Source organism: Lynx canadensis, chromosome A2 (genome assembly GCF_007474595.2).
Source record: "Lynx canadensis isolate LIC74 chromosome A2, mLynCan4.pri.v2, whole genome shotgun sequence".
Taxonomy (NCBI): Eukaryota; Metazoa; Chordata; class Mammalia; order Carnivora; family Felidae; genus Lynx; species Lynx canadensis.
Window position 1 is genome coordinate 150,410,013 of NC_044304.2, and position 23,770 is coordinate 150,433,782.

The following is a 23,770-nucleotide window of genomic DNA, read 5'->3' on the forward strand; positions in this document are numbered from 1 at the left end:
CAAGACACCATCTGAAATGTGATTTGCAACAGATCCGCCAATGGAATAATTACCCTCCGCAGGCCAGAGGTGCACAACTGTGGACCTTGATCCGAAGCTTGGAAACTCCCTACCCTGAAGATCTCTACTAAGTTGTGTGGCGCTTTTGGTTTCTCTAAAGCACGTTCACCTGCTGGGCCAGGAGAGTTTAACTCAATCAAGGCTTGAAGAGATAAACCAATGGTTTCAAGTCACAAAACCAACCCCAGCACCGAGGTCACCTGGCTGCAGGCTGCACCCGGACTCTGCCTGCAGTCTTTCCAGGGGGGCCACACCAGGGGCAGGACCCACCTCTCTGGTTCCTCAGAAGTATTAGAACCACTGACCTCCAGGGTCCTCTGCTCTCAAGCTGGGAGCCAGAACAAACCCAAGTCTAACTGGTGAAGCGTCATTTTTTGTGTGTGTGAATGAAAGAAAATACTTATCAGTGGAACCACTCCCCCCATATGTGCCTCCCTAAAACTTCTTCCCAGCAAGCCGAAAAATGAGGTCTGAGAAGCAGGAAACCTTTGCGTCTGCATAGAAGCTGCTTGAAGGGAGAGAAGCCCAGGCAGGGGAGAGAACACCCGAGCGGTGGCATCTGGATGGGTTGAAGCGAACCGCTGAAGTGCTCTGAAAGCCGTGCTCCTGGGGCCGAGAGGAGGCGGCAAGCAGACCGGTCCCGAGGACAGCGAGGGGCGTGCAGCCTGGGCCAGAGCCGGGGTCCACACCTGCACCAGAGACACAGGCTCCAGGACCCGAGGCTGGACTGGCTTGATGGCTTCCCCGCTACCCTGCCCTTGCCCCAAATAAGGGGAGGGGTCTTGCTGGGGTTCTGGGTAGGTGCCAAGCAGCTATTGTGAAGAAGGGAAATTTCTTTTTTTTTTTTTTTTTTAATTTTTTTTTTCAACGTTTTATTTTATTTTTGGGACAGAGAGAGACAGAGCATGAACGGGGGAGGGGCAGAGAGAGAGGGAGACACAGAATCAGAAACAGGCTCCAGAGTCTGAGCCATCAGCCCAGAGCCTGACGCGGGGCTCGAACTCACGGACCGCGAGATCGTGACCTGGCTGAAGTCGGACGCTTAACCGACTGCGCCACCCAGGCGCCCCAGAAGGGAAATTTCAAGTTTTGACATGTTTTACTGGAGGATGAAAGCGCGTCCTGGAGGGGGTATGGGTGCGACCGGGAGGAAGGCCAGGGTGAATGCATCCTGACGAGCCCTCAGGATGGCGCGAAGACTGGGGAGAAGCAGACCAGGAGGGGGCAGGTTTCCGTATTTGCTCATTTCAAAAGGGTTTGGGTTTTGTGTTTTTAGGCAGTGCTGTGGAAACCCACACAATCCTAAACTGAACTGAAAACAAATGCCCAGAGCATAAAGGAAAAGACAGAAGACACAGCTTTTCAAGTGTTTCTTTGCAATCCTTGAAGACGTTTCGGTAGCAGTGGAGACAGTACTGACGAGAGAGAATGGGTACAAGATAGAAAGTGAGACAAAACTTTGAAGTTCAACAGGCCATGTTCTCACTCGAACGAAACACATGACCGCTTCTTAAACGTCCTACAGCATCGCTGGGGGACGTGAACAATTTGCTGTTTCAGTGCAGAAGATGGGGAAACTGTAAATGGAGAGTCTTGGTTTTCTTCGTTTGAGTAGAGGGTCACCAAGGTAGAAATAGGTAAAAATGTGTAAGTCACTACTTCTTAGTCTCTGGTGTTCTCTCATAGTGGAGCCACATAAATACCTACTTTCCTCCACATCCCAGCAGAAGGGTGCCAAGGCGTCAGCACCAACTTCTTCCCGATTTTCCATAGGTAGGTAACAGGCCCACGCCTGGCCCGCCTCAGATGGAAAAGCAAGCCAGGGAGACCCGCTCCGGTGCTCTCGCCGTTCACCAGCAGAGGGCGCTGGCACCAGGCTCCGGTCAACCTCAAGGATGTGAAGTTGACAGAATGACAGGAGCCCCAGTGGCAGAGGGACCCGAGTGCAGAAGGCAGCCGGGAGCAGAAGCCTGGGACCCTAACCTCATCCTGAGAAGCTCCACCGACGCAGGGAAGAAAAGGAACGCTGTGACCTGACTGGAGCTCAAAGAAACAGAACAGCACATGCCACAGCTGGCCAGCGGGGTGCGGGAGAGGCCGTCCTACCCCGAAGGCGGAGCAAACCTCCCCCCAGGCTCAGCCCTGCAGCAGTGGGCGCGCAGGGGAGGCTTGCGGCTGACCGGCTCCCTGCGGGAACATGTGCCTCTTCAAGGACAAGGGGTGAAGGGACACGCTCTGCTGCACACACACGTTCCAGAAAGAGATACCAGGTGACCGCGAGAGCATTCTTTTTTTAAAAAAATGATGAAAAACGAGCAAATATATACAAAATACTGTCAATCTCTCCTGGGCCAACAGAGCAGCCATCACGATGCGTCTCCTGCTTCGCGAGCTCTCCTCCTGCCCCCGGAGCAGGCCTGCGGCACAGCCCAGCCTGTGGGTCTCCGGGGCACTCGTGCCACGGTTCCGTGCGGCTCCCGTCCAGTCTCTCCCTGAAGACCCCCCGCACTGGCAAGGAGTGGAAGCAGACTGCCCTGTCTTCCCGTCCCATCTCCCCACACCCCCCAGAATAATACTGCTTCCGTGGGCATCCCTCGGGTTGGGCCCCATCAGAGTTTATGCGCCAGGAGGGTGGTCAGCTTGATCTTGCCATCCATGGAGGCAGTGAGGCACGTCCCACAGTCCATGGCGGTGCTCCAGTCCACAGTGACCACGGGGGCTCGGTGGCCACCCAGGCTCAAGCAGCTCTCCAGAACCTTCTCATCCCCACCCAGCTGCAAGACAAGAGAGGCGGCGTCAGCAGGCACTGTTCACAAACACAACTACTTTATTCACCAAACTGCCTCGAGCCTGGTGGCTGCTACCCCAATCTGAGGACGTGCCCGGGCACACATGCCCACCTTTCCAGAAGATCTCAGTTTAATTTCTTGGGCCAGGAAGCGCCTTCCCTACCTCAACTATAGTTACTCCTTCGTCTCAGGTGGAAAACAAGATCATACATTCTCAAGGACCAGAGAATTTTCTCTGCCACCTTTAACCGGCACCCCCCGCCCAGTTCTTTTCCTACATGGTTTACTGCTCCCCAGCATTAGATCCTGGATCTGCTGCTCGGCTGCCCATTTGCTTCCCGCAGGACTGCGAGCTGCGGCGCCCAGCACAGTGCTGGCACAGGCAGGCCCCTGGGGACACATGCACAGGCTCCCCCTCTCCCACCAAGCCCACAGCTATGAAGAGTCAGCAGGTAACGAGGAAGGGGAAGCCAGGAGCACGATGAATAATGATTAATCCGGCTATGGATAACACCCAGGAGTAGGACGCAGAAGTCTCTGGCCTTTGTGGAGAAAACATCTTTAAAAGTCATAAGTTGTTTAAAAAATAAACCAATAAATCAATATCAAAGAAAAAAATAAATTTAAATCATAAGTTGTTTAAAGATCATAAAAACAGGATCCAAAGTTCATTATATTGCTTAAGTTAGACCCCATAACTGGCATTTCAAAAATTGTACAGAGGGAAATCTTCGGACCCATTAATTGGTTACAGAGCACGTCTGACTGCAAATCATCAGGCCATAGTGACCACAGAGGCTTGGTGGCCACCCAGGCTCAGGCAGAAACCCAGAACCGTCTCATCCCCACCCAGCTGCAGGAGGACAGGAGAGGAGGAGGCATTTGGGACAAATGACAAAGGCTGATTGGGACAAATGACAAAGGCTGATCAGGACAAATAACAAGTGACAAAGGCTCATCGTTACAAATACACAAACACATGCAACACACATAAAATCATACAGAGAGTGAAGTATAACCTAACTGAAACTCAATTTTTAAATAAAATAAACTACAATTAGGCTTGCAAACAGAAAGCTCTTATTTTTACAGCATCTCCCAACAGCAATTACAAGAAACTGCAGAGCTAATTTTAAGAAGGCCAAGAGCCACTAGACACATCATGTGTGGAAAAGAGGAGCCTCACTGATGGTAAACCCAGATGTCCCAGGGCCACGCTCCAAGCCAACAGTCTAGAAGGCTCCTGACACTATATCTCCAGAGTCCTCCTTATACCCCATCCCATTGAGTGCTCTCATGTGCCTTTATCTCTGTGGGGCCCCAAGGCCTGCCTTCCTCCCTGTCTCTCCTCTGGCCTCAAATCCATAGCCCACCCCCCACAACCTGCCAGGGAATCTTCCCTGAGGACTCGGCCCCTGCCCAGCTCCCTCCCCTCAGAACCCCAACACTGCCCTGTCCCTGGTGGTGGTGTCTCGAGTGTGAATCCCAGAAGAACAGGATCGCGCTCTCTCCCCCACGTGCACTCCACAGCGCCCAGACCAACAACTGCGCACAGCTTCTGTCCACACCACGTGCGGTCCACTGACTGATGAGCCATGGCAATGAGGGCATGGAGAGCCCCCAAGCAGAGGACATTCCACCTGTGACTCTATCCCTACAGCCTAAATACCACCATTAGGCAAAGAGTTAACAGTGAGGCTAAGAATTGGTTTGTGTGGTTACCATAAACATGTGCTTAGGCTACAACTCAAATCCTCATCACTAGTCTGTTTGATAATATTAGTAAAATACAAGACGTTTATAAATTCATACAATTGTATTTTACAAAGTACATGAACCAGAGAAACTCGGACACGAGAATTAAAACAAGCGTATAGGGGCGCCTGGGTGGCTCGGTCGGTTAAGCATCCGACTTCAGCTCAGGTCATGATCTCATGGTCCGTGGGTTCGAGCCCCGCGTCGGGCTCTGTGCTGACAGCTCAGAGCCTGGAGCCTGCTTCAGATTCTGTGTCTCCCTCTCTCTGTGACCCTCCCCTGTTCATGCTCTGTCTCTCTCTGTCTCAAAAATAAATAAACGTTAAAAAAAAAAAAAAAAATTTAAAAAAACAAGCGTATAAACTGAGGGACAAAACCAAAGCGGACAACTTACATCATGCTGTGATCAATCGCACCCCCAGATTTCTGCTTTGGCCATGGGACTGGAATATCCATGATCCACGGGATCCCCAATAAACTAATAAATCTATACCACGTTAGAGTAACTAAAGCAGACCACAGAAAGCTCTTGCTTGTGTGAGGCATGTTCCCCAACCCAACACTCTTTCCAACCCTTCTCCCTATTTCTTCATGTTTTCTATAATAGGTATTATTCCCAAGGAACAAAAGCAGAAAAGGTCCAGAATCTGCAAGTGGACAAGCAGAGAAAAGGACAGGTGTGCCATACTCTGTCCCCACTCCTGAGCTGAGAATCGGCCCCCTTGCCCGGCCTGCAGCAAGGAGACCCCAGGAGCTATCCATCCGGGGTCAGAGGCTTCTCTGGGGCCACACAGGGCAGGGAGAGGGATGGAGGCCCATGCTCAGCCTGGCCCAGACCTCCAGAGGGGACCTCCCTGCCCACCGTGACAGCCCCCCCCCCACCCCCGGTACCTTGTAGATGACTCCGCCCGTGGCAGAACACGTCAGCATGTAATTTCCCTCCGAGTCAAAAGCGAAGAGTCGGCCCCGGGGAACTTGAACCTGCTTGTAGCCGCTGTAACCTGACAGCACAAAGGGGCCCGTGGCGTCGGCGGGGAGGGTGTACTCAGACACCTTCAGGCCACTCTTGTGGATGTTCCACTGGATGAACTGCAACCGCAAAGCACAACCTGAATGCTCTTCCGGCAGGAGCTGGCCGTGGCTCCCCGGCACCCGGCCCGGGAGGAGGAGCAAAGGTGGATCCCAGAGCAGAGGCCGTGGGTCTACAGCCCACCAGGAAAGGTGGTGGGATGACCCCTCAGTGCATCCCTGCCCAACACAACTTAAACATTCTTTCAGAGAAGAACATCTAGAAAGAGTCTGTAACTTCACATGAGAGCCTGGGCTTTCTCTCTGGCCTGACTCCAGGAGAGGAAAAGGGCAGGCAGCTGCCGTTGTTTGGGTTCCTGTCTCTGAAGCAGGGGAATGCTCCAAGCGATCATGACTATTACTGCGATTGTTGTTGTTGTTTCTAGGGTTAGAACCCAACCAGATCCTTCTGACTTAGAAGCAAAGAGAGGACACATCCCAAATATCTTCCCGATGTCCCCGCATTGTTATCAACTGAACACGTGCAGTATCATCATCAACTAGCTTCACGCACTATAGTGTATATAATCCTTTAGCCTACATCACGGACAGGCCCGTCTGACCACCTCTTACCTGAGAGTCCTACTCACATAAATAGGAAGTCAAGCTTTAATTTAAAACTCCCTTCCCACAGTTTTCAAATGAAGGATTTATTTTGTAATTACAGTTTTCAATGAATACTACAGGTACATCGTATAAAATCCAAACGTACTGGAGGGTACACATGAAAACCAAGACTTTCTCCCACTTCTGCCTTCCTGCCTCCCACCCCCAGCTCCCTTTCCACAGGTCCTAATGTGTCTTTCCAGAAAGAATAGACAAGGGGGCACTTCTCTTTGCTTTTACCCCCGGCTTATTTTACCTTTCTTGACTCCACTCAGGCCTATCAGCACTGACTCTAGGAAGCAAACTCTACACGTGATGCTGTGACCACCCAACCACCAAGGTCAATGCAGCACAGCCTGGCCCTAATCTGGACGCCGCTAATGCACCTGTAGTGGGAAGAGTCACTTCTGCTACAAGGAGGGAGGCTGGGTTCTTCCCTTTCATAACCGCCAGCTCCCACTAAACTTGTGCAAACCTCACAACGGTCCTAGGAGACTGGTTACTACTATACCCCTATTACACACAGGACACGGTGAGGCAGAGAGGGGCCCAACGTCACAGTGCCAGTAAAGGGCATGGTCAGGATTCATCTCACCCCCACGCTTCTCTGGTGCTCTCTGGAATCTCAGATGGCTAACCCAGCGGAAGGGAAGTTCCCGATCCAAATCCGCTCCCACCTACCTTCCCGTCCTCGCCGATACTGTACACGGTGTTCTCGTCGTAACTGAACTCCACAGAATAGACCTCCCCGCAGTGGGCCTTCCAGCTCATGGCGCACTCGTGCTGCTGCATATCTGAGGCAATGAGGTGCCGCTAAGACCCCCGCCCGGGCCCCGGGGAGGCATCCGCCCCTGACAGAAGGGCAGAAGCTGTTCTGGAGGCAGAGGGCCTCCTGGAAACTACAGGTATCTCGGAGCTGAGCCCTGCCAAAAAGGCCTTTCAGTTTGCTAGTTCTCTCCGCCAATGTATTAATCGTCTGTTTAACAAATGTAAAATAGAAGCTTTTAACACTGGGTCAAAAATGAGGTTCAGGAATCTCTTGGCAGAGCCTGAGCTCCTCTGGGGAGCCCAGAAGTTGAGGGGGACACACAAATCCTTCCTAGGAGGCCTCCCACCGCTTCCTAGGTAACTTCCCACCAGGGCGCCTGGGGGATCTGCTGGACACAGTCCCTAGGTCCCTCCCAGACTCTCTGACCCGGAGTCTCCAGAGGCAGGTCTGCCTCGGGGATCCTCAAACGGTGACACACCTTCACCAGGAGAACGCACGAGCCACGCCAAGCGGACAGCACGGCATTACTCTCACGTGTCCTCCTGGATCTCACTCAGGCCATAGGACTCCGATCAAACAGTCCGGACTCAAGGACTGCTGAGCCCCAGCACTCCCGGGGCCCGCCGACACTGACTGCGTGCAAGGTGACTGGTTCCGGAGGTTTTGAAAAGAGCAGACTCGCACCAAAGTTAAGCTCTATTTCAAGCATCTTGACTTGGGCTTCTGCAGTAGCCTCTAGTACAGCCGGCAAAAACCCAACTCTCTTCTCTGAGACACCGGAGGAGGGGACCAGACTGCCGTGAGCATACCCACTTACCAAACAGGCGGATGACGCCATCAGCCGCCCCTGTGACCAGCAGGTTCCCATTGTGGTTGAAGGCCGTGCAGTTGATGGCAATGGGCTCGGGGTCCAGGGAGAACTGGAGCTAGTTACAAACAAAAACCAAAACAAAAAACAACTAACTAAATTGGAAATTGTAAAACAGTAACAACCCAAAATTCAAAATAGGTTGTCTGCAAGGGCAAGGGGGCCAAGAATGCAAAGGGCACACGAGAGCATAAAAAGTGTTGAAGGTTCCACTTTCAAACTGTGACAATATGTACGGGTTCACGTTACAGCTTCTCTTCTCATTACCCTATACACCTTCGATTGCAACATTCTTTTGTACGTACTCAGTATTTCATTAAAACTCTGAAGATAACAAGTGAACATAAAATTACGGGAAGTGCTTTTGAGGAAAAGAACGAGATTAAGAAGGATCTAATTAAACTGGAGAAGGGAAAGCATCTAAGAGACACTGGAGGACAGATGTCTGCCAGACTGAGTGGGATAAGAACTCTCTAGAGAGGGGAGAGCACCTGGGTAGAGCCTGCGGCCACAGGACACTCCACGAGGCCGAAGGGCGGGGACGGCAGACCGTGCAAGGCCCTGGGCCAGTGTGGGTGGGAAATCTGGAAGAATGGAGCGATGTGACATGCCACAGGGTCTGCCATTCCCTCCGGTGGGAGGGCCGGGGGCGCGAGTCTAGGGTGCGTCCCTGGAAGTGCAGAGAAGTGGGCAGAAACCTCTGCAGGTGGGGCTGTCTGCTCATGGACTGACCACGTGGAGTGAGGGAGAAGGACGGCTCCAGAGAGGCACCCCGTTTCTAAGTGGAGCACATCTGGCAAGATGAGGAAAACTAGAGAGGAGAACAGACGTGGCAGGACACGGTGGTCAAGAATTCAGGCGTGGCCCTGAAACCTGAGCTCCAGGGAGACCCCTTGCTGGGAACATACACCATTTCTACAGGCAGACGCAGGGAGGTGCGAACTGGACCCTCGGAACACGGCCCGTCTACAGAACAGGGACCCTTCCCAGTGTCCAGTGACATCAGAAAACCATTTGTTCGAGGCAAGGGCCATGCCATGTTTGTGTCCCAAAACTAATTTTAATGAGCAACGTCACCGCCTTTTAAATGTGTGAGTTTACACATCCTTTCTCTCTCTAGGGGCTGAGGGTCACAGCTGTGGGAATCTGCCACTTTAGGTGGGAACCGTCCTCGGCTCCTGAGGAAGGTGGGCCACGTGGCCCACAAGTCAGCTTTCACGTGGCTGTCACTTCTCAAGAACACGCATGTGTCCTCACCTCTTTCAGCTGCTGCTGTCATTTTTATGAAATACTAAGCTAATGGAATCAGAGAGTCCACATCCGTCTCCTAAAAACTAAGCCACTTGAATGCCTAATAATAAGCGAGAGAAGGTAATGCGAAAATGCCGTAAGATCCCAGCTACATGGCATTATGGAAAACGCAAAGCTACGGGGACAGTACAAAGGTCAGCGGCTGCCAGGGTTTGGGGGGACGTGGTAGGACAAACGGGAGGTGCACAGAGGGTTTTTAGGCAGTGAAAACGGCCTGTGTGATACTACAGTGGTAGGTACCTGTCCTCATACATTTGTCCAATCCCTGAGAACGTACAACACCAAGACTGAGGCCTGAGATCAACTCTGAACTTTAGGGGATTGGGCTGTCACTGCAGATGCTCTGGTGGGGGACGCAGTAGGGGTGTGTCTACGTGGGGGCAGGGGGCATGTAGGAGACCTCTGTACCTTCCTCCCAATTTTGTTGTGAACCACAACCGCTCAAAAAATTTTTAAAGCTTTTCAATATAAACAAAAGTAAACAAATTTTATAAGCCGCAAGGGCCCTCTGATAGGCTGCATATGACTTCTCAGCCGGGGGCACAATTCTCAATGACTTAAGTCGCTAGCAAGCTGCCCAACCCGAGTGTTACTGCTTTTCAACACTTCCACTCCGAACCCGCCTCACAAATCAAAATCAGAGGAGACCAGAGCAAAGAGAGGAGGCGGCTCGTCGGAAAGACGGGAGAGCGAGCCCGGAGTGTGACCCCACACAGACCCACGGGGAGACCCACAGGGGCAGGGCCTGCACCTGCTGCTTCATGGTTTTCGTGTCCCACAGCAGCAGCTTGCCGGGAACCTGGTCAGTACCCTTGCTGCCGGTATCTGGAGCTGAGAAGTCCACCTGGGAAGCGAGGCTCGGAGCCGCGGCCGAACAGACGAAAGAGGCCCCGTTGGGGCTACACGCGAGAGACAGGATTCTGCAACAGACGCAGGGCTGGGTCAGCACTCCGCCGGCCCCCGGAGGCTGGTCCTGCCACAGAAGACAGGCCAAAAGGCCCGGCGCAGAAGCAGGCCCCCCCACAGAGCACGGCAGGGGTGGGCAGTGGCTTCCCACTCACCTGGGCATGTCGTCATTGATGCTGATCTCACAGAGATTCTTCTTGGCTTCTGTGTCATAAAGACGCACTGTCCCCACACCACTGCCCAGCAGGAGCTAGAATTGAGAAGGGGCGGGAGGCACGAAGGACAGAGGACAGCACGGGGCGGGGGGGGGGGGGAGGAGGGGGAGTGTGTCAGGGAGGAGCACTGCGGGGCTGGGCCCACTCCTGTGAGGGGCAGGTCTGGGCAGGCAGTAGGGGCGAGGCCCACTTAAACACACCTCCACGCAACCAGGTGATATCTGGCTACAACAGACCTCATTTAAAAACTACATGAAGACTGGGGCGCCTGGGTGGCTCAGTCGGTTAAGCATCTGACTTTAGCTCAGGTCACAATCTCGCAGTCCATGAGTCTGAGCCCCGCGTCCGGCCCTGTGTTGACAGCTCAGAGCCTGGAGCCTGCTTTGGATTCTGTGTCTTCCTCTCTCTGCCCCTCCCCTGCTCACGCTCTCTCTCTCTCTCTCTCTCTCTCTCTCTCTGTCTCTCTCTCTCAAAAATAAAGATTTGAAAAATTTTAAAAAAATTACGTGGAGACCTTAGAGGTGACCTTGAACAGAAACAAAACTACAGAAGGCATCTATGAACTGGGAGAGAGAGAGAGATCACCTCAGATACACCTGGAAAGGTGCCGGCTGATTAAATGAGATGCTCTGATCTTCGCTCCCTGTCAGTTTTAAATGTCAGTTGTTCCCGTCCTTCCTTCTCCCTCATCTACCCGCCACCACCGGCAGCCTGCCGGGCCTGGGTGAGGCCCCGTTTGCATGTTCTGGGGACAGCTCTGGCTCTGGGCCTGTAAAGGTCTCCAGGAAAAATACAAGAGGCTACCCTTGCCTTCAGGCATTTGTGACTGATTGGGTAAAAAGCTTAAAAGATAATAATGGGTAATGCCAGAAGAAGAACCAGAGGCAGGTCTGAGGGTGTCCCCCAGGAATATTACCTATTTTCTAACTTCAAATTCACACTGGCAGATAACACTTGTATAGGCTAAGTCCTGAGATCCTAGTAGCATAAGGATAATCCCTGCAGGTTGTCAAAAATTATTTAAAAAAACAATGAGGTTTGTCCCTTGGGCTGCCTTGCATCATCCCCTCAAAACAGAATACAAGGAAAGAAAACACTTAAATCAACTTGACCTCTTCAACTGCAAATCCTCTCTCAAGTATTAAAAACGTCCAGAAAGAAAAAGAGCGCTGTGCTAACAGCACTGTCGTAGACGTGTGGGGACCCCAAACAGGACACCATCCCCACCAGCTTCAGCCACTTCCCAGAGGGCCTGGCCCGGGGAGGGGTCTTGCAGGAGGAGGGGCAGCTGGGAACATCTGTGCTGGGCTGTCAGAGGGGACAGACGAGAGGAGCTGATGGGGGAGAGCAGGGGGCAGGAGAGACACTCACCAACTGGCAGGAGCGTCCTGCAGGTCCCACGACCATCTGATTTCAATTCTTGCTAATCCAATAGCTTCCCTGCCGCCCCCAAGCAGGAGCCCTGATCGGACAGTCTGGAGGTGTGCCCCCCCGACTCCCAGGAAGAGAGAAGGGAGGGGTCTGGCCTAGCTGCCTCGGCTCAGCCACTGGTGCCAGAAGCTGGAAACTCCTCACTTAGACCGCAATGAGGCACGCATCGCTCGTCACTCACCAGCCTGTCCCGCTTGGTGGCCCACTCCAGAGAGAGCAGCGGCGACTTGGAAATGGAGGACGCTTTGGTCTGCATGATGGGATTGAAGGACCATACTTTGATGACCCCGTCCACGTCTAAGCTGGCGACCCTCCTCCCCGAGCAGTCCACTCTAAGACGGGAGAGAGAAGGAAGCTGTTACCATCCTTGCCTCAGCGCACCATCCTCTTCAGCTAGTGCCCAGATTGCTTTGCTGACTTCTCAACTGTTTCTCAAAGTGCCTACACGCCAAGGATGGGTGTGGACTACTTCTAGAAGTATTCATGTGTTTGGTCGCCCAGGAACTGCTTACAAAGGACCTAGTATGTGCTGAGCCCTGTGGTCCACGACGGGGACAGAACAGCAGGGAAGGTAGGCACGGCCCCGGCCCCGAGCACTGGGGTGCCTCCTGCATCACACTCCAGAGCCATCGGCTCCCGGGGCAGGGAGGACACTCATTGTCTGAAAACTACCTTCCGTGAGGGCTTCTATAAAGGTCAAGCTTTTACCACGTGTGACTAAAAACTTGTACATGATATTTACCTAAAAGTACAAACGTGAGGCAAATTAAAATGAAGTCTTAGGGAGTTCCAATAAAAGGTAGCCTATTCCTGAGACTCCAGAGTCCCACAGCTAGAGAGGACAGAGAGGCTGCCCAGGACAAGGGCAGCTGTCCAGCCCTCCTGTGACTCTGGAGGGACGGCCACAGTCCTTCGGGGACCAGCCCACCACGCGTACCTCCTGTCTGCCACACCTTCGCACACACAGCCTCATAACCCAGGCTTCCCAGGGAGACCAGCCCCCGCCCCAGTCAGCACTTTCCTGCCGGGGCCTTGCCCCCAGACCCCCACCCACCTGCAGTGCATGATGGAGGAGTGGTGCTCCCCGTACTCCTCCTGCCCCAGCACAATGAACGGCTGCTCAGGACGGACCCCTCCTCCCTCGGCGCTTGCTGCGGAAGCCCGCGTCAATGTCTCCAGCGCCTCCACGTGGAGCTCTGGGCAGGACTCGGCCTCCGGGCCACTAGTTTCAGGCTTCTTCTCTGCACTCTGTGACAGGCAAAGTGGGGACGAGTTACCTGTGAAGGGTCTGCACTGGGCCCAGCCATTCGGGGACACACTGCAGGACATCTAGGATGCCGGGCTACGGCACGCTGGGGGGGGGGCTCTCAGTGGGTACAGGGTCTGTAGACCTGTAGAAAGAGCTCCGAACACCAAGAGCAGCACCCAGCTTGCCCCAGGAGAGGCAGGTTCCCGCTCTGCTGATGGCCCCTGTCTAGAGACCCTGCTGAGGGTGTAGTGGGCCATGGGTACCCTCTGCCTGTCACAGCTGACAGGACCCAGGACTGGCCGACAATAAAAATTAGTGAGAACCTACTAGGTGCCAAGCACTGTGTGACCACATTTGATTCTCATTTAATCCTTCCTGAAACCATCTGAGATCCTATGATTAACCCCATTTAATAACTGTGGAAACTAAAGACTGAAAGCAGAAGTTAAATAACTTACCCAAGGTCAAGAGCTGGCAATGGGCAGGACTCAGATGTGAAACCAGATCAGAGGCAAGCCTAGCCCCTCACCAGCATCTCCCCCATACCTACCCGCACCTCCTCCTGAAAAGGAGGTACCAAGAGACTGAGGTGACTGGCTGGGCATAAAGATAGAGACTCAAGGAGCAGCAGAGGCCGGAACAAGGCCGGGCACCAGAAGGCACCTGCCCCTCTGCCACCTGGCGCGTCCGCAGCTGCCCTGGTCTCTGCCTCCCTGGTGCACTAAATGCTGACCGCCATGACTGCTAGCCTTTCACCCACACATAACCCAGGCCAGGCGGCATCAGCCAGGGCAATCTCCACCAGCCTCTTGGCTCCCAAGGCTCCTCTAAGTGCTCCTTAGGGTAGCAGAAACCACGGGTCTACAGCACAAAAATAACAGAGGAAGAGAGACCTCTGAGCTCAGCAGGTGCCTTCCGGGAGCGGCCGAGCTCAGGTGTGCCTTTAATCCTACGGTGTCGGAAGAGGACAATCTGAGATCAGAGGCTTAAGGGTCTATGCCATCAAATTGGAACCGGCACAGGGCTGGTAACTGGCAGCAGTGCTTTTTTTTTTTTTTTTTTTAAATTTTTTTTTTCAACGTTTTTTTATTTATTTTGGGGACAGAGAGAGACAGAGCATGAACGGGGGAGGGGCAGAGAGAGAGGGAGACACAGAATCGGAAACAGGCTCCAGGCTCCGAGCCATCAGCCCAGAGCCTGACGCGGGGCTCGAACTCACGGACCGCGAGATCGTGACCTGGCTGAAGTCGGACGCTTAACCGACTGCGCCACCCAGGCGCCCCAGCAGTGCTTTTAAAAGTAGTCCCGATCACGAGATAAATGGTCAACAGGATGACTCAGCCAGTAAACCCCTTGGGTTTCTCCTTTCACTCTGGAGTAGGTGACAGAAGGAGAAGCAGCTTTACTGCCACAAAGAGTAGACGCCGACCCATTTCCAGGGTGAGGAGAGTCCCGGGGTTTAGCGTGGCAACGGCCCGGGGCCGCACCACCGTGTGTCAGCGCAGCATCTCCAGCAGGCGATGCGGGAGAAAGGAAGGCTGTGAAGGAGCAAGGCTGGGTGATTCTGGCCTAAACCAAGGGAAACGGGCCTCTTCTGCCAAGCCTCCCAGAGCCTCTGACACGCTAGCCGTATTACGTAGAAGTCAAGAGAGGTACGGGCAGGCTCTGCGCCACCCCACCTCCTTCCGTGGCCCCCAACGGTAGCCACGGGGATGTCCCTGCAGGCACTCGTGTGATGCCAAGACTGAGCCATACCTGCAAAGTCATAGACAGAAGCTCCTTCCTTTCTTTGCCGTGATCCTGCAGGCGCCGCTGCCGGTGCTGGGACCAGCTGGACTCCCCAGAGGCCAGCCCGCCGAAGAGGCTCTTCCCGTCCTTGGGCCCGCACGCCGGGTCCCTTCCCTTCGCGGTCTACAGGGCGACATGCGGGCTGTAAGAAGTCACTTGCTGCCTGCGCCCAGGCCACGGCACCTCCGCTGGGGGGAGGGGGAGGCAGAAGCCAGGGAGCAGCTCCTTCAGCCCACAGCTCCCGGGAAAGGGTCCTCCCGGCCAGAATGCTCCGATCTCAGCCTACAGGCTAAGTCCAGAGTGGAGCACGAGCAGTGTGGACGCCCCTCTTTCTGTTCTCCCTGTTTTAGGAGGTAAGTCACCAGCACTCCTCAGCCTGCCGTAAGCATCACCTGGAGACAGACGCACACATTTCCTTCCTCTAATCAGAACAATTAACTCTAGTGAAGGGGGAGGAGACCAGTGCATCCTAAGTGATGATTATGAGGCAAGTCAGGTCCTATGTTGTAAACGTCTTCAAGCAACCGTATGTTTGGACAATACAAAAAAATGTATGCAACATACAATCACCTCCCTGGAGGCAAAAATGAACACGATACCCGCTCTTGTTTTGGGCCAACCAAAGACTAAGCCAGCTAATGTTAAATATCGAGGTATGTGGAAATGATTACTAGGCAACCAGAAATTCTTAACAGAAATTGTTGGAAACTCAAGGACCTATGAGCAAGATAAGAAACTGGCAGGAAAGAAACTGGCATCTTCTGGCCCCTTTTCATGACAAGAGTGATAAAGTCGACCAAGGCTATATAGCAAATGAATTTAATAATCCTCACCCTGCTTCCATGGAAAGAAGATTCGTAATCTACAGCCTCTTAATTTTTAATTAATTAATTAATTTATTTATTTATTAACATTTGTTTATTTTTGAGAGCGAGAGAAAGAGAGAGAGCAGGGGAGGGGAAGAGAGAGAGGGAGACACAGAATCTGAACCAGGCTCCAGGCTGAGCTGTCAGCACAGAGCCCAACGCAGGGCTTTAACTCACAGACCGTGAGATCATGACCTGAGCCAAAGTCAGACACTTAACTGACTGAGCCACCCAGGCGTCCCTCTAGAGCCTTTTTAATACATTTTTTTAACGTTTTATTTATTTTTGAGACAGGGAGAGACAGAGCATGAACAGGGGAGGTCAGAGAGAGGGAGACACAGAATCTAGAGCCTTTTTAAAAGGAGTTGTCACTACATCATCTTTCCAGATTATCTGGCTGGGTTTTTCCCAACCTTATTCCCACAAAGTGTCATGCTCAAAACTGCTCCTTCCTCTGCCTTATTTTATATTCTTAGCAAAGGGATTCGGATGCAAACAGCCACTCAGGTTTTAGACCTGAAACCTGCAAGTCATTTGCACATAAGACATAAGTCAAGAGTATAAGCTTAACCAAAGTCCACTTGTTGTTTTCTACTTCTACTTATTATTTTTTTAAGTAGGCTTCATGCCCAGCGTGGAGCCCCACATAGACCTTGAACTCATGACCCTGAGATCAAGACCCAAGCTGAGATCAGATGCTCAACCGACTCAGCCACCCAGGCACCCCGTTTGTTATTTTTGATGTTAACGCTAAACAACTTAAAATGATTAACACAGGAGTGCCTGGGTGGCTCAGTCAGTTAAGTGTCCAACTCTTGGTTTCGGTTCAGGTCATGATCTCATGGTTTCGTGAGTTCAAGCCCTGCGTCAGGCTCTGTACTGGCAGCATGGAGCCTACTTGGAATTCTCTCTCTCCCTCTCTCTCTGCCCCTCCTCCACTTGCACTGTCTCTCTCAAAATAAATAAATAATCTTTAATAAATAATAAATAAATAATAATAAATAAATAATAAATAAATAATCATAAATAATCATAAATAAATAATAATAAATAAATAATAAATATATAAAAATAATATTTATTATTTTAAATAATAATAAATAAATAATAAAATAATAAATAAATAATAAAATAATATTTTTATTTAAATAATAATAATAAATAATTATTTTAAATAATTTTAATAAATTTAAAATAATAATAAATTTAAATATAATAATTAAATAATAAATAAATAAATAATAATAATAATAAATAATAATAATAATAAATAAATAAATAAATATATAAAATGATTAACACAGACTCCTTGGAACCCTGGAGTCATCAGAAGAGTTAAAAAGGAAATTTTAAAGAACTATTAGTTCATGTAGAGCCTAACTGAGGCTGAACTTCAGGGTATTTGTTATTTCTCTTTTTCTGACTGAGGTGATCGTCAGGGGTATCAACTTCTGCTTGAGACAGAACTTTCTTCTCGGGAAAAGTATTTGACTCTCCACATTCTGCCTTATTCTGAGAGAAGTAGGGTTCTCAGTCAAGATAAAAGAAATAACCTAAGAAGAAAACCAACAGTAACAATAACCAATACATGTTATTCATTGAATGTTTACCATAGGCAAGGCACCATGCTAATAAGAACTAAGAACTTGGGGCACCTGGGTGGCTCAGTCAGTTAAGCATCCAACTTCAGCTCAGGTCATGATCTCACAGTTTGTGGGTTTGAGCTCCACGTCAGGGTCTGTGCTCACAACTCAGAGCCTAGAGCCCGCATTAGATTCTGTGTTTCCCTCTCTCTCTGCCCCTCTCCCACTGGTGCTCTGTCTCTCTCTCAAAAATAGGTAGACATAAAAAAAAAAAAAAAGAAAGAAAAAGAACTAAGAATTTTACAAATGTCCCCTTAAAATAGAGATGAGGGCATTATTTTAACACAAGGAACTGAGGCTTAAGTTACTGCTCGTGTAGGGAAAACTAGACAGAGGTGGAATTCACGCCCAAATCTGACGGCAAACCCCATGCTCTAAGAAACCTAATGAAAGCAATATCATGAAAAGAGCACAAAAAAAAGTGACAGTGAGTAAAAAAGATAAGAAGAAATATCATAATTCCAGAGCTAACAAAGACAAGGCCCTTCTCCATTTCTATCCATTTCTGAGAAGTAACCCATGGTTCATGGAACACGGAAGAGGTTCCGCAGCTTTAGAAAGTGGGAGAAGACTTCTCTTACCTGCCCAGAAGTAAGAGGTGGTCAAGATAACTGTTAACAAAGAGGTCTTGAAACCATGGCGTACTTCACATGGTCCCGGGGGGGCAGTACTCACTCCCTGAGACGTGACACAATGGTGCCAGGCCTCATTACACCAATCCATTGATTCCTCTATCTCCAATCAACAGGGCAAATCAGACTGAAGAATTCCACAGGCGTGGCTATGCTTGCATCAGACAAAATAGACTTTAAGCAAAAGACTGTAATAAGAGACAAAGAAGGTCATTACGTAATGATAAAGGGGTCCATCCAGTAAGAGGATATGATACTTTTAAGTGTTTATGCACCAACAGAGGAGCATAAATATATAAAGGAGCAAATATAAAAAGCAAACATTAGGGAGAAACAGGCAGCAATGCATAATAGTTAGGGACTTTAGTACCTGCCTTTCCACAATAGAGATACCATCCAGAGAGAAAATCAATAAGGAAACATTGCACTTCAACTATATATTATATCAGATGGACTTAAAAGACATAGAATATTCCATCCAACAGAAGCAGAATACACATCATTCTTAAGCACACGAAACATTTCCAGGATAGATCATGCTAGGCCACAAAACAAGTCTTAACAAATTTAAGAAGACTGAAATCATATCAAGCATCACAACAGTATCAAACCACAAATCAATTACAAGAAGCAAATTTAAAAATTCACAAATATGTGATGATTAAACATGTTCCTGATCAATGGATCAAAGAATAAATCGAAAGAGAAATTAAAAAAATATCTTGAGACAAATGAAAATGGAAACACAACATACCAAATCCTATGAGATGCAGCCAAAGTAGTTCTAAGAGGGAAGTGCATAGCAATAAATGCCTATATTAAGAAAAAAGAAAGATCTTAAATGAACAGTCTCCTTAGGAACTAGAAAAACAAATGAGACCCAAAGTTAGAAAAAGGAAATAATAAAGATCAGAATTAAAATTAATGAAAATAGAGACTAAAAAGACAATATAAATGATCAATAAACAGCCAGTTTTTAAAAAAGATAAAATAGACATTTATCAAGAGAAAAAGAGGGCTCAAATTTAGAAAAGGAGAGCTCCAAAACATATCTCTAAAAGTTCTAACATTTTGATAGAAAAGACCAAAAAAGTCGGCAGTCGAGGCCATGTTTTCTGAATAAAAGGTGGCTTTGGCAACCCTAGAGCTAGCTACATAAGCAGTGGAAGGAGAAGGAAGATCAGTTTCCCAGGTTGACAGCTATTTTCCAAAATAATGGGATCCGGGCAAGTGAGGAAGTCTCAAAAAGCCTGGAACAACTTATTATGCAGTTTTGACAGATTAATCAACCTGACCAAGAGATCTTTACACTGGATATCTCAGAAGAAAAGGGAAAAAAATCCATATACTATTGCATTCATGCCCTGGAAGTACACGGACCACAGGGGATCCAGCCTGGAGACGAAGGGGGGGAAATGCTACAGAGGGCAGGCAGGTACTCTGTGGCACTCTTTTTCTTCCCTTACTCGCCCACTGTATAGGAGAAATGGCGTCTTTTCCCTTTTCAGTGCTAAGTCTTAAGAGCGTTCAATTAGCCCATACTGATAGAATAGAAAGGCTTGGGATGGACTTCAAATTCCCTTAGCTGGCACAAAAGCCACGTGTAGTGCTTCCCCAGCAAGGACAGGAAATGCAACATTAAGAAGTGCAAAGGCAGTGCTTGCCAAGTCAAGATTGGCAGGGAAGCTGTCCAGTAGATCATCAGGTAAGGGCTGGACCATACTCCAAAATGAAAATTCCAACAGGTGTTAACAAAAGGCACTACGACAAATTAAGAAGAACTACCTTCTTCACGATAGGGTAGTTTACAGCAAGAGAGCTATGGACCTACACGTGACCTGTCAGATCCTGCTTAAAGAGAGCTTCTCCCTCAAATAGATCTCAGTTATTCACTAAAGAAGGGTGAACAACACCAACAAAAAATAAGGTGCTAAAAGCTGATGAATGCAGCTCTCCACAAAACACTTTAATAAGTAGGTTAAAGTAAACTTGTGTCTCGCTACAAACGTACATAACTCCAACAATGTTTACTGTGATAATACTGGTAATCCACAGTTGTAAGAGCAAACCTCATCAGAGTCTCAACTACCAGAGTTATAGAACACTCCAAATGGCCCAGATTAAATTCTGTCATATTCTATCACAACCTACCTGTCTCCTACAGTTCAGAAGAGATATTTAAAAATTTTTTTTTTAGTGTTTATTTATTTTTGAGAGACAGAGAGAGACAGCATGAGCCAGAGAGGGCAGAGAGAGAGAGAGAGAGGGAGACCCAGAATATGAAGCAGGCTCCAGGCTCTGAGCTGTCAGCACAGAGCCCGACGCGGGGCTCAAACTCACAGACCACGAGATCATGACCTGAGCCGAAGTCGGACGCTCAACCGACTGAGCCACCCAGGCGCCCCCAGAAGAGATATTTTAACCTATGTTCCATCATTTTGCCTTTGCATTTCTCTCTGGAGAAAGACAGAATTTTCACTGGCCTGAATAGTGTTTACCAGGTGGTCATCCAAATGGGGCAGGACACAAATTCCAGTAATCTGGTCTCACCTGAAGTAAAAATAAAGCCACCCAGAAGACAGGCCCTCATAACACATAAAATCATAGAACAAGGGTCGTGGAAGAGGACCCCCTTGTCCTCCATCCCCATACAATCCGGGGACACAGCCCCAGGGGCAGCTGTCACTGACGGCTCAGTAGCTAGGAAGTAATTTGATACTAATAAGAATTACAAATACAGAAGTTTGCTTTCTTTACATTACAGCCAATGAGAGGTTGTCTCTGTGACGACCGCAGTCTGAGTGGGTGAGGAAGAAGTGGTATCACATGGCTGGAGGGAAGGAGGGAGCAAAAGCGCAGGCAGCATGAGCCAGGGGGGAGCTGCCCTCAGGTGCAATTGTAACGGACACCCCAGAAGAGTTGGGAGCTGTGGTTTTAGAGTTATGTCCGCTTGCTTCTTACATTTTGCCTCCAGATTCATAAAAGCACAGAGAGCGCATCACCATACACTTTACCACCTACAACGCCACGAACATTTCAGTTACAATGACCCATCACAAGTGGGCAAAATGCTGATGGGATTGAAACTTACAATGTTACATATAAATAACATTTAAAACAGGAAGGCCTGATCATTTTTATTGCTAAGTTAATAACACAGCTTATGTTTTTTGTTTGCTTATTCACTAGTGAAAAAGAAAGAGAGCTCTGGTGTGGCAACAGTGAGAAAAAGACTAGGTGCTTCAAATGTGCTAACAAAGCAACGTGGTTTATTAAAAAAGCCAATGTCATTTTCTACTAAATTAAAAGCTATGCATCATTAAAATCACAGGAAGTGATCACACAACTAACTGCATTTGCTATTGGTAAGAGCGCACAATCTGAGTTGTACACTCAAATTTAGCATATCAATTGTAACAGAAGAATTAAAAAACCAGAATGTCCCAAAGAGAAGGGGTGCAGGATGGTGAGGGGTCTAGAAATCACATCATATGGCAAAAAGAGTGGAGGGGAGAGAGAAGAATGAACAGTGAGTGCTTCGCATGGAAAGATAGGAAGTGTCCTAATAAGAAGCCTTATTCGACGTAGCTCAAAGGGCAAAGCTAAGATTAGCAAGTAATAATTATACAGAGGTTTCTACAAACAGGTTCCTAACAGGCAAACATCCCTACATGGACAAGTAGTGAGCTCCACATCACAGGAGGCAATCAATCCGATGTGCTCCTCTATACAATTGGAAGGGGGGCCAGATGACCTTTAAGCTTCTTCTAACTCTAAAATTCTGTGATTTTCTTGAACCTCAAAGTTCAGGTTGTTTTCAGAATTGAATGTTGACTCTAGTTAATAAATTAATAAAACCGCAAGTGACCCACAACTACTGGATTTTTCAGATGGAGATATCTATCACCTCCATTCATGAAATGGAAAGAGAGCTACCTTTGCTCTGTTAATATGCCACACAGTGACCCAAGTTCTATTTGAATATATTTTAGAGGCAAGGACTGCCTGCTGCAAATTACAAATTCTTTTTTTTTTTTTTTTTTTTTTGAGAGAGAGAAAGAGAGAGAGGGTGGGCAGGGGAGGGCTAGAGAGAGAAGGAGAGAGAATCCCAAGCAGGCTCCACACTGTCAGCACAAGCCCAATGCGGGGCTTGAACTCAGGAACTGGGAGATCACGAGCTGAGCCAAAATCAGGAGTCAGATGCTTAACTGACTAAGCCACGTGGCCTGCCGCAAATTACAAATTCTTACCCTCATCTCTTGAACACGAACTGCACACAAAAAGTTCCCAATCCCATTCCAATCTCACCATGTGACACCTACATCCTGAGCTCATAAAGAACAAGGCCACCGGCTTAACCCCAAGGAACCCATCCTTGTGTTTTCTTTCATTTTAACTTAATGAAACTGAATTTCATGATTTCCTGCATTTTTCAAGAGACCTAGCATCCCACGCATCGTCTATTACACTTAGAAAATATCGCACTGTGACAGAGATCTGCAAAGCAAACAGTAAAACTTACTCAGCCACATTCCATGGAACTGGAATTTGAATTTTCAGGTTTGGAATTCAGAAAAATAGCCATAGGAATCACCAGGATTGTTCTGACTGCCATAGGCCTCATGAATGCCAGGTGACAATCATTTTGCATTGCTGGCACCTCAGGTCTCAGGGCTGAGTCGGGTGCCCAAGTAGGCCAGTATCTTCACTAATACAACTAGCACTACTAAGATGTACTGTGTGCAATGTGCCGGGCCCTGCATACACCGAGGGCTCTTGTAGCAGTTCGAGAATTATGTATTAGTATCAGCCCAGGCAAATCGGGGTGAGTTCAAGCGATCTAAGCAAGGATGAGACACAAGGAGCCAGGGCTGAAAGTACACCGCTGGCCTCCCGAGCCCGCACTCTTTCCTCTCCAGTGTCCTGCTCAGCATCTGTGCTTCAACAGAAATACCAAAGCCAAGGGCTGTGCTGAAAGCCCCGCCGTCCCAATGGCGGCCTGGAGTAGACCCCCGTTTCCCTGCCGCAGAGGGCGGCCCCAACCTGCAACTGTTCCCAAGCCAGGGGAGGTAGGAGAGGAAGGCAGACTTTATGACAACTGACTTTACCTGTAACTTAAAAAAAATACATTAAAAGAGAAAGGGTCCCTGCCCAAGCAACGGAGTGTCACTGTGGGTCTGTCAAACTTTCACTCTGGAAGGCATTGCGGAAAGCAATGAATTCTGACCATCTCAACAGGAAAACTACTCAGTGGGACCCACGGCTGTTTGGGGTGTGAACTGGCATAAAAGAATTCTCTTGCAAGCTTCTATAAAAGTGAAAAATAACAAAAAGTCCTTTGCTGAATCAGTGAATACCAACTTGTAGAAGAAATACACTGATTCAGAAGTAACTCTAATTTAAATTTTTTTTTTTTTTTTCAACGTTTATTTATTTTTGGGACAGAGAGAGACAGAGCATGAACGGGGGAGGGGCAGAGAGAGAGGGAGACACAGAATCGGAAACAGGCTCCAGGCTCTGAGCCATCAGCCCAGAGCCCGACGCGGGGCTCGAACTCGCGGACCGCGAGATCGTGACCTGGCTGAAGTCGGACGCTTAACCGACTGCGCCACCCAGGCGCCCCAGAATAACTCTAATTTACTCTTTCTCTACACACCACTTTATATCACCAAAAATTCAAAATTCCAGAATGGCTTGAATTCACCCTTGAGCCACCAAATCCCAGTCACAAGCCTTCAGGAGTTCAGAGGAATTTATGAGAAAAGAGAAGAGATTCAAGCACACTCCTCGTCACGGCCATGTACCCACTCCCCT

General features: G+C 49.1%; 1 protein-coding gene across 2 annotated transcripts in view; it reads right to left on the reverse strand.

The window, feature by feature from the left end:
* Positions 1-2,331: 2,331 nt before the first annotated feature.
* WDR91 (WD repeat domain 91) overlaps positions 2,332-23,770 on the reverse strand; it is a 28,585-nt gene continuing 7,146 nt past the window's right edge. The window contains exons 7-15 of one of the 2 annotated variants that reach the window (XM_030308500.1): positions 14,783-14,938; positions 12,833-13,026; positions 11,960-12,110; positions 10,288-10,382; positions 9,978-10,146; positions 7,865-7,973; positions 6,960-7,072; positions 5,496-5,693; positions 2,332-2,834 (exon numbers count right to left, since the gene is read on the reverse strand). In XM_030308500.1, coding sequence (XP_030164360.1) covers positions 2,670-2,834; positions 5,496-5,693; positions 6,960-7,072; positions 7,865-7,973; positions 9,978-10,146; positions 10,288-10,382; positions 11,960-12,110; positions 12,833-13,026; positions 14,783-14,938 — 1,350 coding nt within the window. In that variant the 3' untranslated portion in view covers positions 2,332-2,669. Of the gene's footprint in view, positions 2,835-3,485; positions 3,703-5,495; positions 5,694-6,959; positions 7,073-7,864; positions 7,974-9,977; positions 10,147-10,287; positions 10,383-11,959; positions 12,111-12,832; positions 13,027-14,782; positions 14,939-23,770 lie in introns of those variants that run through there. The other variant, XM_030308501.1, reaches the window with a different exon arrangement.